This window comes from Helianthus annuus, chromosome 8, assembly GCF_002127325.2.
Source record: "Helianthus annuus cultivar XRQ/B chromosome 8, HanXRQr2.0-SUNRISE, whole genome shotgun sequence".
NCBI classification, from domain to species: Eukaryota; Viridiplantae; Streptophyta; class Magnoliopsida; order Asterales; family Asteraceae; genus Helianthus; species Helianthus annuus.
Genome location: NC_035440.2, coordinates 46,884,979 through 46,896,883, shown reverse-complemented (window position 1 = coordinate 46,896,883; position 11,905 = coordinate 46,884,979). Strand labels below are relative to the sequence as shown.

The 11,905-nt window shown below is 43.8% G+C and overlaps 3 protein-coding genes across 3 annotated transcripts; 2 read left to right on the top strand and 1 right to left on the bottom strand.

The window, feature by feature from the left end:
* Positions 1–2,897: 2,897 nt before the first annotated feature.
* LOC110899911 (histone H3.2) lies at positions 2,898–3,491 on the bottom strand. The gene has a single exon (XM_022146798.2). It carries the CDS (start codon positions 3,434–3,436, stop codon positions 3,026–3,028), a length of 411 nt encoding a protein of 136 aa, XP_022002490.1. The 5' UTR covers positions 3,437–3,491; the 3' UTR covers positions 2,898–3,025.
* A 2,276-nt stretch (positions 3,492–5,767) lies between these two features.
* LOC110902063 lies at positions 5,768–7,216 on the top strand. The gene has a single exon (XM_022148803.1). It carries the CDS (start codon positions 5,768–5,770, stop codon positions 7,214–7,216), a length of 1,449 nt encoding a protein of 482 aa, XP_022004495.1.
* A 12-nt stretch (positions 7,217–7,228) lies between these two features.
* LOC110902062 lies at positions 7,229–10,600 on the top strand. The gene is made up of 2 exons (XM_022148802.1): positions 7,229–10,082; positions 10,452–10,600. The coding sequence occupies exons 1-2, from the start codon at positions 7,229–7,231 to the stop codon at positions 10,598–10,600; spliced, it is 3,003 nt and encodes a 1,000-aa protein (XP_022004494.1).
* The last annotated feature ends 1,305 nt before the right edge of the window (positions 10,601–11,905 follow it).

The following is an 11,905-nucleotide window of genomic DNA, read 5'->3' as shown; positions in this document are numbered from 1 at the left end:
CTATTGGGTCCAGTCACCCAATTAGTGACGTTTTGTCACTGTTAGGTCTTATTAGCCTAACCCCTGTTAGGGCTTATTGCCTAACTGTGAGAAATTAGTAATGTGCACAATACCCCACTAGCCAGCGGTCAAGATAACCACGACTTAATCCCTGTAATTATAACATTTTGAAAATAATTTGAGGTATTGTAAAACAGTTGATAAAAAGAGAATGACTCACATTGCAGATTTATCGAGCAAGGTATAAGCCTACTGATTAGCCTTGATTAAACCTAATTTAATAATAATGCACACACAACGGGTTAGTAACTAATTCAGCAGTTACGTCAATTCACGAGATCAAACCCTCACAATGATTAACAAGTGCACTACTTAATAATTCAATCGGATTCACAACGAATAACAGAGCATAGTCCGAATTCAAACAGCACTCAAATATTCAAGTTGAAATCACGATGAACAAAGTAGAAGCTCAATTTGAGCAGCACTCGGACAATCGTTGGATAGTTTTAATCGATCGGACGTTGAATCGTAATAGCGATCGAGTTATTACCCTGATTGCAGCAGTACCTCGTGATCTTGTGTGTTAATTGTGTTGTTTTTGAAGTAAATCGACGCACAGACTGCAACTTTACGTCGTTCCAAGTTTTCTGTGCAAGTCCCAAGGTCGGCTATTTATAGCCAAAATTTGGCCTCAAGCCTGATCCCTTACGGTCCGTAAGGGACAACTAAATGTCCTAGGCTTGCCACCCACGGGACTAGCCTAGCTGAGTCAACTAAATTAACAAATCAGATTGTTCCAACGTTTTATTTAGATAAATGTCAACTAGGGTTTGCCCCCTCGAGTTTTAGGGGCCCTGATCCTGATTCCGATTGTTCTGAAAATTTTAGGGCTAATGCAGAATTACTTGGGTGTCTCAATTAGGGATTTCTTATTGACTAATTATCGTCCTAATAATCGATTTTAGTGACAGTTGTTACATCAGGCTTATCTAATACTCATAGTAAATGATTACTCGGCTAAGTGGGAGAATGTAAGATTAAATATATTATGTAATAATATTTAATCTATAGCCATTATAATCAGTTACATAATATAGATCAAAATATATTATAACCTATTAAATAATTAGTTGGTAATTGTTGATGGACCATATTACCCTTATTAACTAATTAGGTTTCCTCCTGGGTGCTTATATAAGGAGCATTATGTGGAGGTTAAGGGGTTACTCAGTTACACAATTACACACACCCCATTAGCCATAACATCATAATTTCGACCTCCTCTCCTAACCGATACCCTTTTCGGTTTTCTAAGTCCCCATCATCAGTTAGCACCCTAAGGAGGAACCAGATCACCTTGACAAAGATGTCGAACTCCATGTCGTCTTCTCTCACTGGATTCTCCACTGCACTGTCTGCGGTGACAGGTATGTTTTCATGTTTTCCATAATATTTACACAGAACTGATCCAACAGTTTGTTCTTTTTTCTTTACAAAAACTTTATAACTTTCTTTGATATAAATACGTAAATGTTTAAGCTCATAGTTCGAACCCAAGGGATCAAAATGCAGGCCCAGTCACTACTATTTGTAACTGCGGATCACTACGATCATACGTGCATCAACTATTTTGGTTGAGCACACACCACTTAGCACTAGCAGGCTAGCATAGATACATGCCATACACAAGATAGAACAAGTAAAATGCACTTTGGTAGTACTACGCATAAGGGTTCACGTATTAAAAAAATTTACTAAATAACTAAAAAATAGGGTAGCGCCTAATAAAAGGTTTCTCTGTTTGATAATCGATGTAATATTAATTTACATAAGAAGAAATGAGAGAGATACAATTTTTTATCTATAGGAAATGAAGAGATATGATGGTATAGATGATAACTGTGTCAAACTAGTGTAATACCTTGCACGTGTTGCGCGCTAACCTGGACCGTTCTTGGTTTGATAACATGTACGTTGGTGTTTCGATCTTCTTTTAATCAAATCTTATTATTGAAAATTAAAAAAAAATACACGTTTCCTAACTAACTTACTTTGTTGAGAAAAAAATAAAGAGAAACTACTCTATTCGATATAAGAAGTTTAACAAAAGGAAAACAAAACTCTATTTCACATTATACCTAACTAACTGAAACAATTTCAGCCAAAAAACACTCAAATACCCTGCTAAATCATTAACCATAGCAATATCTGAGGCAAGTCTTAACTTTTATGGTCCTGCGGTCTACTGAAACAGTAAATGTATAATTATGAACGATAAAGGAGATTAAAAAAAACCTTCAGCTGCAAGCGTAGCTTAATAATTCCTCATGCACCCAATAGTGGTATTCATATTCGATCATATCTAAAGGTCCAATGCTGATGTTTTTGTGGTCTTGAAAGTGGCATGGGTCAAATGGAATATGCAACACCAAATCAAACTGCATATATTCAGAGTAGGTTGAAAAAGGGGGCAAGAATTCTTGTTTTGCGTGACCAAGTAGCAGAGATCGAACGCTCCCCGGAGATCTAATTGTCCTATCGACCTCAAATTTTTACAGGAGCTTCACAACAATGTGCACACCTGCAATCTCATATGTTACGAATGAAAGAAAAAAAATGTGACATGTATAGTGATTTGTTATAAGAAGGTAGGTCCAAGCAACTAAATGCTACTTGCAATGTGTAGATTCTACACTTTCTGAACCTTGTTTTTTAAAACATCAACTACTTCATATTAATAAATTTAAAAACATCAACTATTAAACAAACACAATTAAATTAACTCCCGCACATGATTTATGTGACCCAGACACTTTTTTTATCAACATTACAAAATATTTTCAGAAATTATAAGCATATTGAGGCGGTTGAAACAAAATAAACAAAAACCGATATCAACTGCAGAAAACAACTAGTTTTCATTCAAAGATAACATTTCCAAACCATACAATAAGATCATCAACAACAGAAACAAGTAACAGACCATCAACATAGACCCTAACTATAAACCACTTTCAAAACCCTAAGCCCTCTCCCCTCGAATCCTCCTAGCCAACTGCATATCTTTAGGCATAATAGTAACCCTCTTAGCATGAATCGCACACAGATTCGTATCCTCAAACAACCCTACCAAATACGCCTCCGACGCCTCTTGTAAAGCCGCAACCGCACTGCTTTGAAACCTTAAATCTGTCTTGAAATCCTGAGCGATTTCTCTCACCAGCCTCTGAAACGGAAGTTTCCGGATCAACAGCTCCGTACTCTTTTGGTACTTCCGGATCTCTCTCAGCGCCACTGTTCCTGGCCTGAATCTGTGTGGCTTCTTCACTCCTCCGGTCGCCGGAGCAGACTTCCGGGCGGCTTTTGTTGCCAGTTGCTTTCTTGGAGCTTTTCCTCCGGTTGATTTGCGGGCGGTTTGCTTTGTTCTTGCCATTTTTGGTGAAGGTTTTTGTGTTTTTTTGTGTGTTTAGAGGATGTGTAATGGATGATTGGGAGATTTGTGTATTTATATTGGGGTTTGTGGAGGTGTTTGAACTCTTTTGGGGAAAATTGAGCGCCAGAGAAGATGGATCGTTGGATTGTTTGGAAGAAAGGGACGGCTAAGATTGCTCGTTAGGAGATCACACGGATAGGTATCCGTGTGCTTTTGCAAGATCTGCATTTTGGTTTTTTAATTGAACGAAAACAAAAATGGCTAAAATATTTATTTTTTAGTAATTACAATGGCTAAAATATTTATATTTTTACTAATTACTCCACAGCACAAATGGGGTGCACGAGGGATTTGATAAAATCTTTTTATATATATATAGCCTCCTCGTTAAATAAATTTCATAATTGTAAGGATATTAATATTCTAATAGTTTTTACTATATGACGGTTTCTCTTCTAATCGTCAATAAACTAATTAGAGTTGTTACTTTTAAATTGATCGGTTGTTTGACTAATAAAGTCAAATATCATTGAAACATACCGTAAATCTAATCTTGATAGGAGAATGATCAATCTTAAAAAATCTCATTCGTAGGCTAATAGGCTTGTCTTAACAAAATAAAAAAATCTAGAGTGATAAACCACATGATTATAGTGATAAATAATTCTGGAGAACTATTGACAAACTAACGATTAAGATACCATTTTGATCGGTGGGATGACAATTCTCTCAAGCTATGTGTTATGCCCGGGTGAAGAGGTATGGTCCCAATTTCCTGCCTACATGGCAGGGACCATACCACTTTTGAGCATACAAGGCGTCCACATCAGCGAAGCAATCCAGAAGCTTCTAGAAACTTCTGAAAGACTTACAGCTGGCACCAAAGATGCTCTATCCGACATAAAGGACAACATGTGTCACCACTCGCAGAACGCCACATAGGCCTGCGACAAATCGGGGAGCAGAGCTGACAACACCAGTACGACGTCTCCAGCGTGGGCAAATGTAAGAACGCCACGTGTACCACTACACCTGCCGTGACAGAGCAGACCAAGAGGATATTCTCCTTGGTCGGACAGCTGGCACGCGCCCACAGCTGGCACAGCTGGCACAGCTGCTCCTTCCTTCTTCACCCTCCGGCTATAAATAGGACCCTTCATCATTCAGGTTGAGGATCTTTTTACTCTCCATACTCACTCTATACACACACTGTTTATTTCTCTCAGAACAGTACTTATTCTCACGCCGGAGCCTGGTTAAGAGGGAAATCCCCTTTCTCCCCCTCTTAACGAGACTGACGGTGTTTACTGTTTTGCAGATCTCCAGCCATTGATACGAGTAAGGAAAGAGGTTGAACCCCATAGATGAAACAACCCCATCGATAAACCTCGTGTTATTCGGTGTTTCATCATTGGCGCCATCCGCTTTTGCAAAACCAATCTCATCTCTTTTCTCTACTGAAAAACACTCGTCAAAAATGGCCGAACAAAATCCCTCACACCCGGTCGACGGAGAAGTTTCTTCCTTCGAACTCGTTTCGGACACAACACACGTCCAAAGGGGTCAAAGGAACGAAACCATCCAAGAGGGACAACTGAACAACGATTTTCCTCCTATCTTTGGAAGTGTATCCAGGGTTGTTAGCCAAACCACAACTGGACCCACTTTCCAAACTCCACCAGCAAGGATTATCACTCAAACCACAAATGGAGCCGCATTCCAAACTCCGACCGGGGCATTGCAACAGACACCACCATCAATGCTGACACTAAGCCATGGAGCTGGCCCCTCAGCTCCATCGGAACAAGCATAACTCAATTACTCCGCACTTTTAGGGCTACCCGAAGGAAAAACTCTAGCTTCCTGGTATGCCGAACAGATGGCGTCCATAAACCTAGTTTATACGCAACTCAGTGCACAGCAAGCTCTACTCCAAGCACAAGCTAACCAGTCAGCATTTGTAACTCCACAACCAAGGTCTCTGAGTACACATACAACTCAGCAGACTAACGCGTGGAACCTACGTCCGGAGAAAGGACCAGTTCAAAATGTGAGAAGACCAAGCGCGCACGACACGCGCGATACCTATGGCGAAACAGAAAGCAACTTTGTGCAAAATCCCAACTCGCAAAGAAAACCGATCCAAGCTCGTTTGGGCGCACGCAATATGAACACAGAATGGGATGCAGAAGAAGACGACCCTACATACAAAGGGGAAACCACAGTGTTTAGCAGACTTCATCCAGAGCACGAAGCATACAAGCCGCAAAGCGCGCAGGGTACAACCCAAAGGCAGAACACGATTATACCTTAAGCTATCGTCCAGACGACATGGCTGAAGATTCGAAATTCATCAGGGAGATTGCCACAGCCGCCATAGACAAAACCAAGCTGCCGCACAACGTTGGCAAATACAATGGACTGACAGATCCGGATGACCATCTCCAGGTTTTCAAAGGCACAGGAGCAACAGGTGGATGGAACCTACCAACTTGGTGTCACCTGTTCGCACAAACGTTCGTGGGCGCAGCGCGCGTCTGGTTCGACAGCTTGCCAGCAGGAAAAATCAAATCATGGGTTGACTTCAGAGAGAAGTTCCTGGCACACTTCTCTCAACAGCGGAGGCACGCCAGGGACCCAGCAGATTGCCTAAACATATGGCGTCGAGACCACAAAAGCGTGGAAGATTTTATCACAAGATATAACAAGGAATGTTTGGAGATTGGAGATGTGGGAGAAAAAATGATGCGCGCACACTTCATGAGGGCAGTTAAGTGCGATGATCTGATCAAGCGCGTGAAAGGAAGAGACGGAGGACCCAAAGATTGGGAAACTTTCATTGAGGCCGCCAAAACAATAGCACAGACAGACAAACAGTTGACCGGTGACGACCACCGTCAACGCGCACATAACTCCAATGACCGACACGGCAGGAAAGGCAGAGGCCAGCCATGGAGGTCTTCCAGTCATAGAGAAAGAAGCCCACCAAGAGAAGATGCGCGACACACAATCAATCAGATAGCACACAGAAAAGAAGTAAAGAGAGAAAACAGAGAGAAACAGTGGACGCCATTAACCAAGACCCCTTCGGAGGTCTTGGCCACTGAAAATCACCAATTTAAACCACCCCTACAGATGCGCAACAAAAGGGGTCAAGATCCCAATCTCTACTGTGAATTCCATAAGGATACGGGTCACCTCACTAACGACTGTTTTAGCCTGAAGCAAGAAATTGAAAGGGCCCTAAGGGATGGAAAGCTCACTCACCTGGTCAAAGGCGGAAAGCGCGACTACCGCCAAATCCAAAGAAGAGACGAAGGGCCAGATAACAAAAAACTCAGGAAGCTGGAAACCCACATGGTGCAAGAAGGTCCACGAAGACCAAAGAAAAATTACAACAAGCGCACACAGGATGATTCGTGGCGCGAGAAGCAAGTCATCTTCCCAGTTGTCAGAGGAGGCCCAAGGGAAAAACGACCAATAGTTATCCCAGGAGTGATTGGTCATTATCAGACAGACTGCATCTTCATCGATCCGGGGAGCACCGCGGATATCATATACGAACAATGCTTCAATCAATTTGACCAGGAGGACAAGGCGCGCTTGGAGCCAGTAGACTACCCATTAACTGGTTTCTGCAACGAGGCCGTTTTTCCCCTGGGACAGATATCATTCCCGGTGTTACTTTCGGATGGACGAAATTCAAGAACAGAAGAAGTCACGTTCATGGTGTTGCCTGCACACTCAAGACACGACATCCTCCTAGGAAGAGAATCCTAAGGAGACTTCAGTATGATTTGCTCTGCACCACATTCGGCCGTCGGATTCCCAACGGAAACAGGCATTGCACTGATATACGCAAGCAAAGAAGTCTTAGCAACAGATGAAATAAGGCCTACAAAAGCAAGTAAACCAGCGCCATGCGCAGAGGCAGAGAAATGGGTGTTGAACAGCGCTCACCCAGAACAAACAGTTACCCTGGGACCAGCGATGTCCGATCTAACACGCGCAGCGCTCAAGAAGTTGTTACACGAGAATATGGACGTGTTCGCCTGGACACCAGCTGACATGGTTGGTGTTCCACGACACATTACAGAGCACCGTCTAAACGTCTCAGAAAATGCAAAACCAGTGGTGCACGCCAAGCGCCACCTGGGCAATATAAAGCATGACGCCATGAAAGAGCAAGTACTGGAACTACTAAATGCAGGCATCATCAGAGAAGTCAGATACCAAACTTGGGTAGCAAGCCCAGTGATGGTGAAGAAACCAAACGACAGCTGGAGAATGTGCGTCGACTACAAAGACTTAAACAAGGCATGCCCACGCGACTGCTACGCCTTACCAGACATAGACGAAAAAATCGACTCCCTGGCAACATTCAGGTGGAAATGCTTTCTTGATTGTTACAAGGGGTATCACCAGGTTCAAATGGCTGTCCAAGATGAGGATAAAACCGCTTTCTGCACGCCAACGGGGCTGTACTGTTACACCAAGATGCCTTTCGGCTTGAAGAATGCGGGCGCGACCTACCAGAGATTGATGAACGAAACATTCAGCGATGCCATCGGCAAGTACATAGAGGTGTATATGGACGATCTGGTAACTATGAGCAAAGAAGAAGGCACGATGCTGGCTAACATCCAAAAGACTTTCAACACGCTACGCAGCGTAAGTATCAAGCTGAACCGAGCAAAGTTCTCATTCGGAATGGAAGAAGGAAAGTTCTTAGGCTTCATCGTCACAAAAGATGGTTTTAAGGTGAATCCAGAAAAAGTCCAAGCCATAGAAAGGATGCCTTCACCATCAAACATCAAAGACATGCAAAAGTTAGCCGGACGACTAGCCGCGCTCAATCGTTTCCTAGCTAATCATGCCGCAAAATCTTTTCCGTTCATCAAAACCTTGCGCAATTGTTTGAAGAAAAGCCAGTTCCAGTGGACTCCGGAAGCAGAGAATGCGTTCCGCGAGATGAAAGATTGCCTCATCAAACTGCCAACCCTAACCGCACCAAACAAAGGAGAACCTTTGGTACTTTACCTTTCAGCTTCCGATAGGGCAGTCGGAGCTGTGCTAATTGTCGATCGTCAAGGTGTCCAGACACCAGTTTACTACGTGTCACGAACCTTGACCGATCCAGAAACCCGATATGCAATTATGGAAAAGTTAGTCCTTGCACTGATTCATGCTTCAAGGTGGCTGCGCAGATACTTTGCCAATCACGTCATCCACGTGCTAACAAACTACAACATCGGCAACATCCTTGCAAGGCCAGAAGTATCAGGAAGGCTAGCCAAATGGGCAATAGAACTGGGAGGTCACAATGTGGTTTTCAGACCACGACCATCAATCAAAGGCCAAGTCTTGGCAGATTTTATGACAGAAGTTCCAGATGACAAAGAAAGAGAGTGTAAAGCCATGGAAAAAGCTGAGAAAAAGCAAACAGAAGAGCCATGGTTGTTATATACCGATGGAGCGTCTAACGAAGACGGCGCAGGCGCAGGGCTAAGGCTGGTAAGCCCCGATAAACATGAATTCACGTACGCCATACGCCTGGATTTTAAAAGTACAAACAACGAAGCAGAGTATGAAGCTTTCCTGGCTGGCTTACGATTGGCGATCAAAATGGGGGTCCGACACATCGAAGCGCATGTGGACTCCATGCTGGTAGCGGGGCAAATCAACGGCCAATACGAAGCCAAAGGGGATGTCATGGCACTCTACCTCAGCCAAGCAAAAACATTGCTACAAACCTTCTACTCTTACAAGGTGCACCACATAAACAGAAGCGAAAACAAGCCAGCAGACGCGCTGAGTAAGCTCGCATCAACAAGTTTCCAGCACCTAGCAAAGGATGTGCGCATAGAGGTTTTGAACAACCCATCCGTTCCACTTAGAGAAGTAAGTGTCATCCAGACAGGAACAACGTCCTGGATGACACCGATAATCATGTACCTGCAGTCAGGGATACTTCCCGAAAACAAAGCCGAGGCGCAAAAGATCCAATACAAAGCAGAACACTATCAAATGGCAGATGGGATACTGTACCGAAAGTCGTATCTCGGCCCGCTGCTAAGATGTGTTGACGCCGAAGACGCAAACTACCTAATCCGGGAAGTTCATGAAGGGATTTGTGGCATTCATGCCGGGCCTCGAATGGTGGTAGCAAAAGTGATGAATGCCGGATACTACTGGCCCGGGATGCATCTATACGCTGTGAAAGAGTTGAGGAAGTGTAGTGGCTGCCAGAGACATGCGCCCAAGACCATGCGCCCCAAAAATGAACTAGTACCAGTCACAACCGCATGGCCTTTTCAACAATGGGGCATAGACATGGTAGGTCCTTTCCCAGAAGCACCAGGGGCAGTCAAATTCATAATAGTCGCAGTCGACTATTTCACCAAATGGGTGGAGGCGAAAGCACTTGCATCAACCACATCGGCAGTCGTCAAGCGATTCATATGGGAGCAAATCATATGCCGCTTCGGCCTACCTCTCAGAATCATCACCGATAACGGAACTAACTTCGCAGCAGACGACCTCGAACGATGGTTCAAAGAACTACATATCGAGCATACCTTCTCTTCGGTTGCGCACCCGCAAGGGAATGGTCAAGTAGAGGCAGTCAACAAAAGTATCGTTGATGGTATCAAAGCAAGGTTAGGCGAAAAAAGAAGAGGATGGGTAGACGAACTGCCCAGCATATTGTGGGCCCATAGGACAATGCCAAAGACAAGCAATGGCGAGACACCGTTCAGCCTAGTCTATGGGTCTGAGGCAGTCATTCCAGCAGAAATTGGGCTACCATCTCCACGAATGCTCTCAATGAACTTAATCAACAATGAAGAGGAAAGGAGGATTGACCTGGACCTCCTAGAAGAACGGAGGGAGATGGCAGCAATCAACGAGGCCAAGTACAAAACAAAGCTGGAGAAATACTACAACTCCAGAGTCCGAGTCTGCACTTTTAACCCGGGAGACTATGTCCTACGGGACAATGAAGCTTCCAATGCAGAAAAGCCCGGAAAACTGGCGCCCAAATGGGAAGGCCCATACGTAATCGATGCAGTACTCGGCAAGGGAGCTTACAAACTGCGCACCATCAACGACAAAGAGGTTCCACGAACCTGGAATGCTCAACAACTCCGAAAGTGCTACATGTAAAACAACTATGTAACGTAAAGGGCGTACTGCCAACACATTTACTATAATACAAGAAGTGGTTGGCTACCCTTATTTCATGCAAATTTCTTGTCACAACTGCATTTATTACTTTGGGCGTACACGAAAACATCAATGGCTCGACCATAGGAAACGTTGTAGACCTCCAAGGCTCGTCACAACCAAGTGCATAGCCGGGTCAGAAACACAACCAAAGCCTAAAAACGCCAAAATAAAACCTCGTGCCCACATAAACACGAAAAAATCGATAGCAAGGTAACTAAACGTTGTAATGCTCCCAAGGCTGAACGCAGCTGAGCTCACACAATAACCTGCAACTCGGTCACTTCGTAAGTCACATATAAATGCACACATTCAAACGACAGAATAAAACGTTGTAGTAACACAACATCACCTGTCAGCGCCATAATTCATTCGTGACACCTAATCAAAGTAATTAAACATGCACATATTATGACGATAACAAAATTCGCATAAACACAAATAAGCAATAAAATATGCATCAAACAAAGAAGATCAAGTGCATATACCCACAAAAGGTAAATAAAAATAAAATTGTCTAAAACAGTCAACATTACAGACCCATTCAAGGCCATACACGGCGCACAGGCCGGAATCCACCCATCAAGTTTGACTGGTGCCAGCACCTCCTGCCGCATCGGCATCGTCTCCAAGGGCTTTCTTCAGAAGAGCAACTCCATCTGGTTTCCGAGATAACTTTTGCGCCGCCCGGACGACGGCAAAGTCAAGGGTTGAAAACGCCTTGCGCTTAGCAGCATAAGCACCGTCACAATCTTCTTTATACAACTCAAAATGGTAATCTTTCTCTTTGTTGATAGCTGCAGCCTTGCCTTCAGCATATCCAAACTTACGACCGTTATTATAACCCGCTCCGCCTAATTCGAACATGTACGTGGCAAGTTCAATCGAATTCAGAATACGGTCAGCAAGCTGCATAAAACAAGGCAACCAAATAAAAGATCACAAAAATAAAAGAACACGAAGGAGCAAAAGAAATTACCAAGGGTACACCACGAGAAAGCAACCATCTGGTGTCCGCAGACGTCTCTTCTGCAAGAAGCTCAGAAGCTTGACACTCAGCCGTCTTCTCAGCAAGAAGGCGCTGTGCAGCCTCACACTCAGCCGCCTTCTGCTGCGCGAGCACCTCTAACTTATCAATACGATCAACGTATTCTTTCTCTTTCCTCTCAGCAGCAAGGCGTGCTTGATGAGCCTCATCAGCAAGTTGCGTTTTCTCACCAGACAAACGAACGATCGCATCACGCT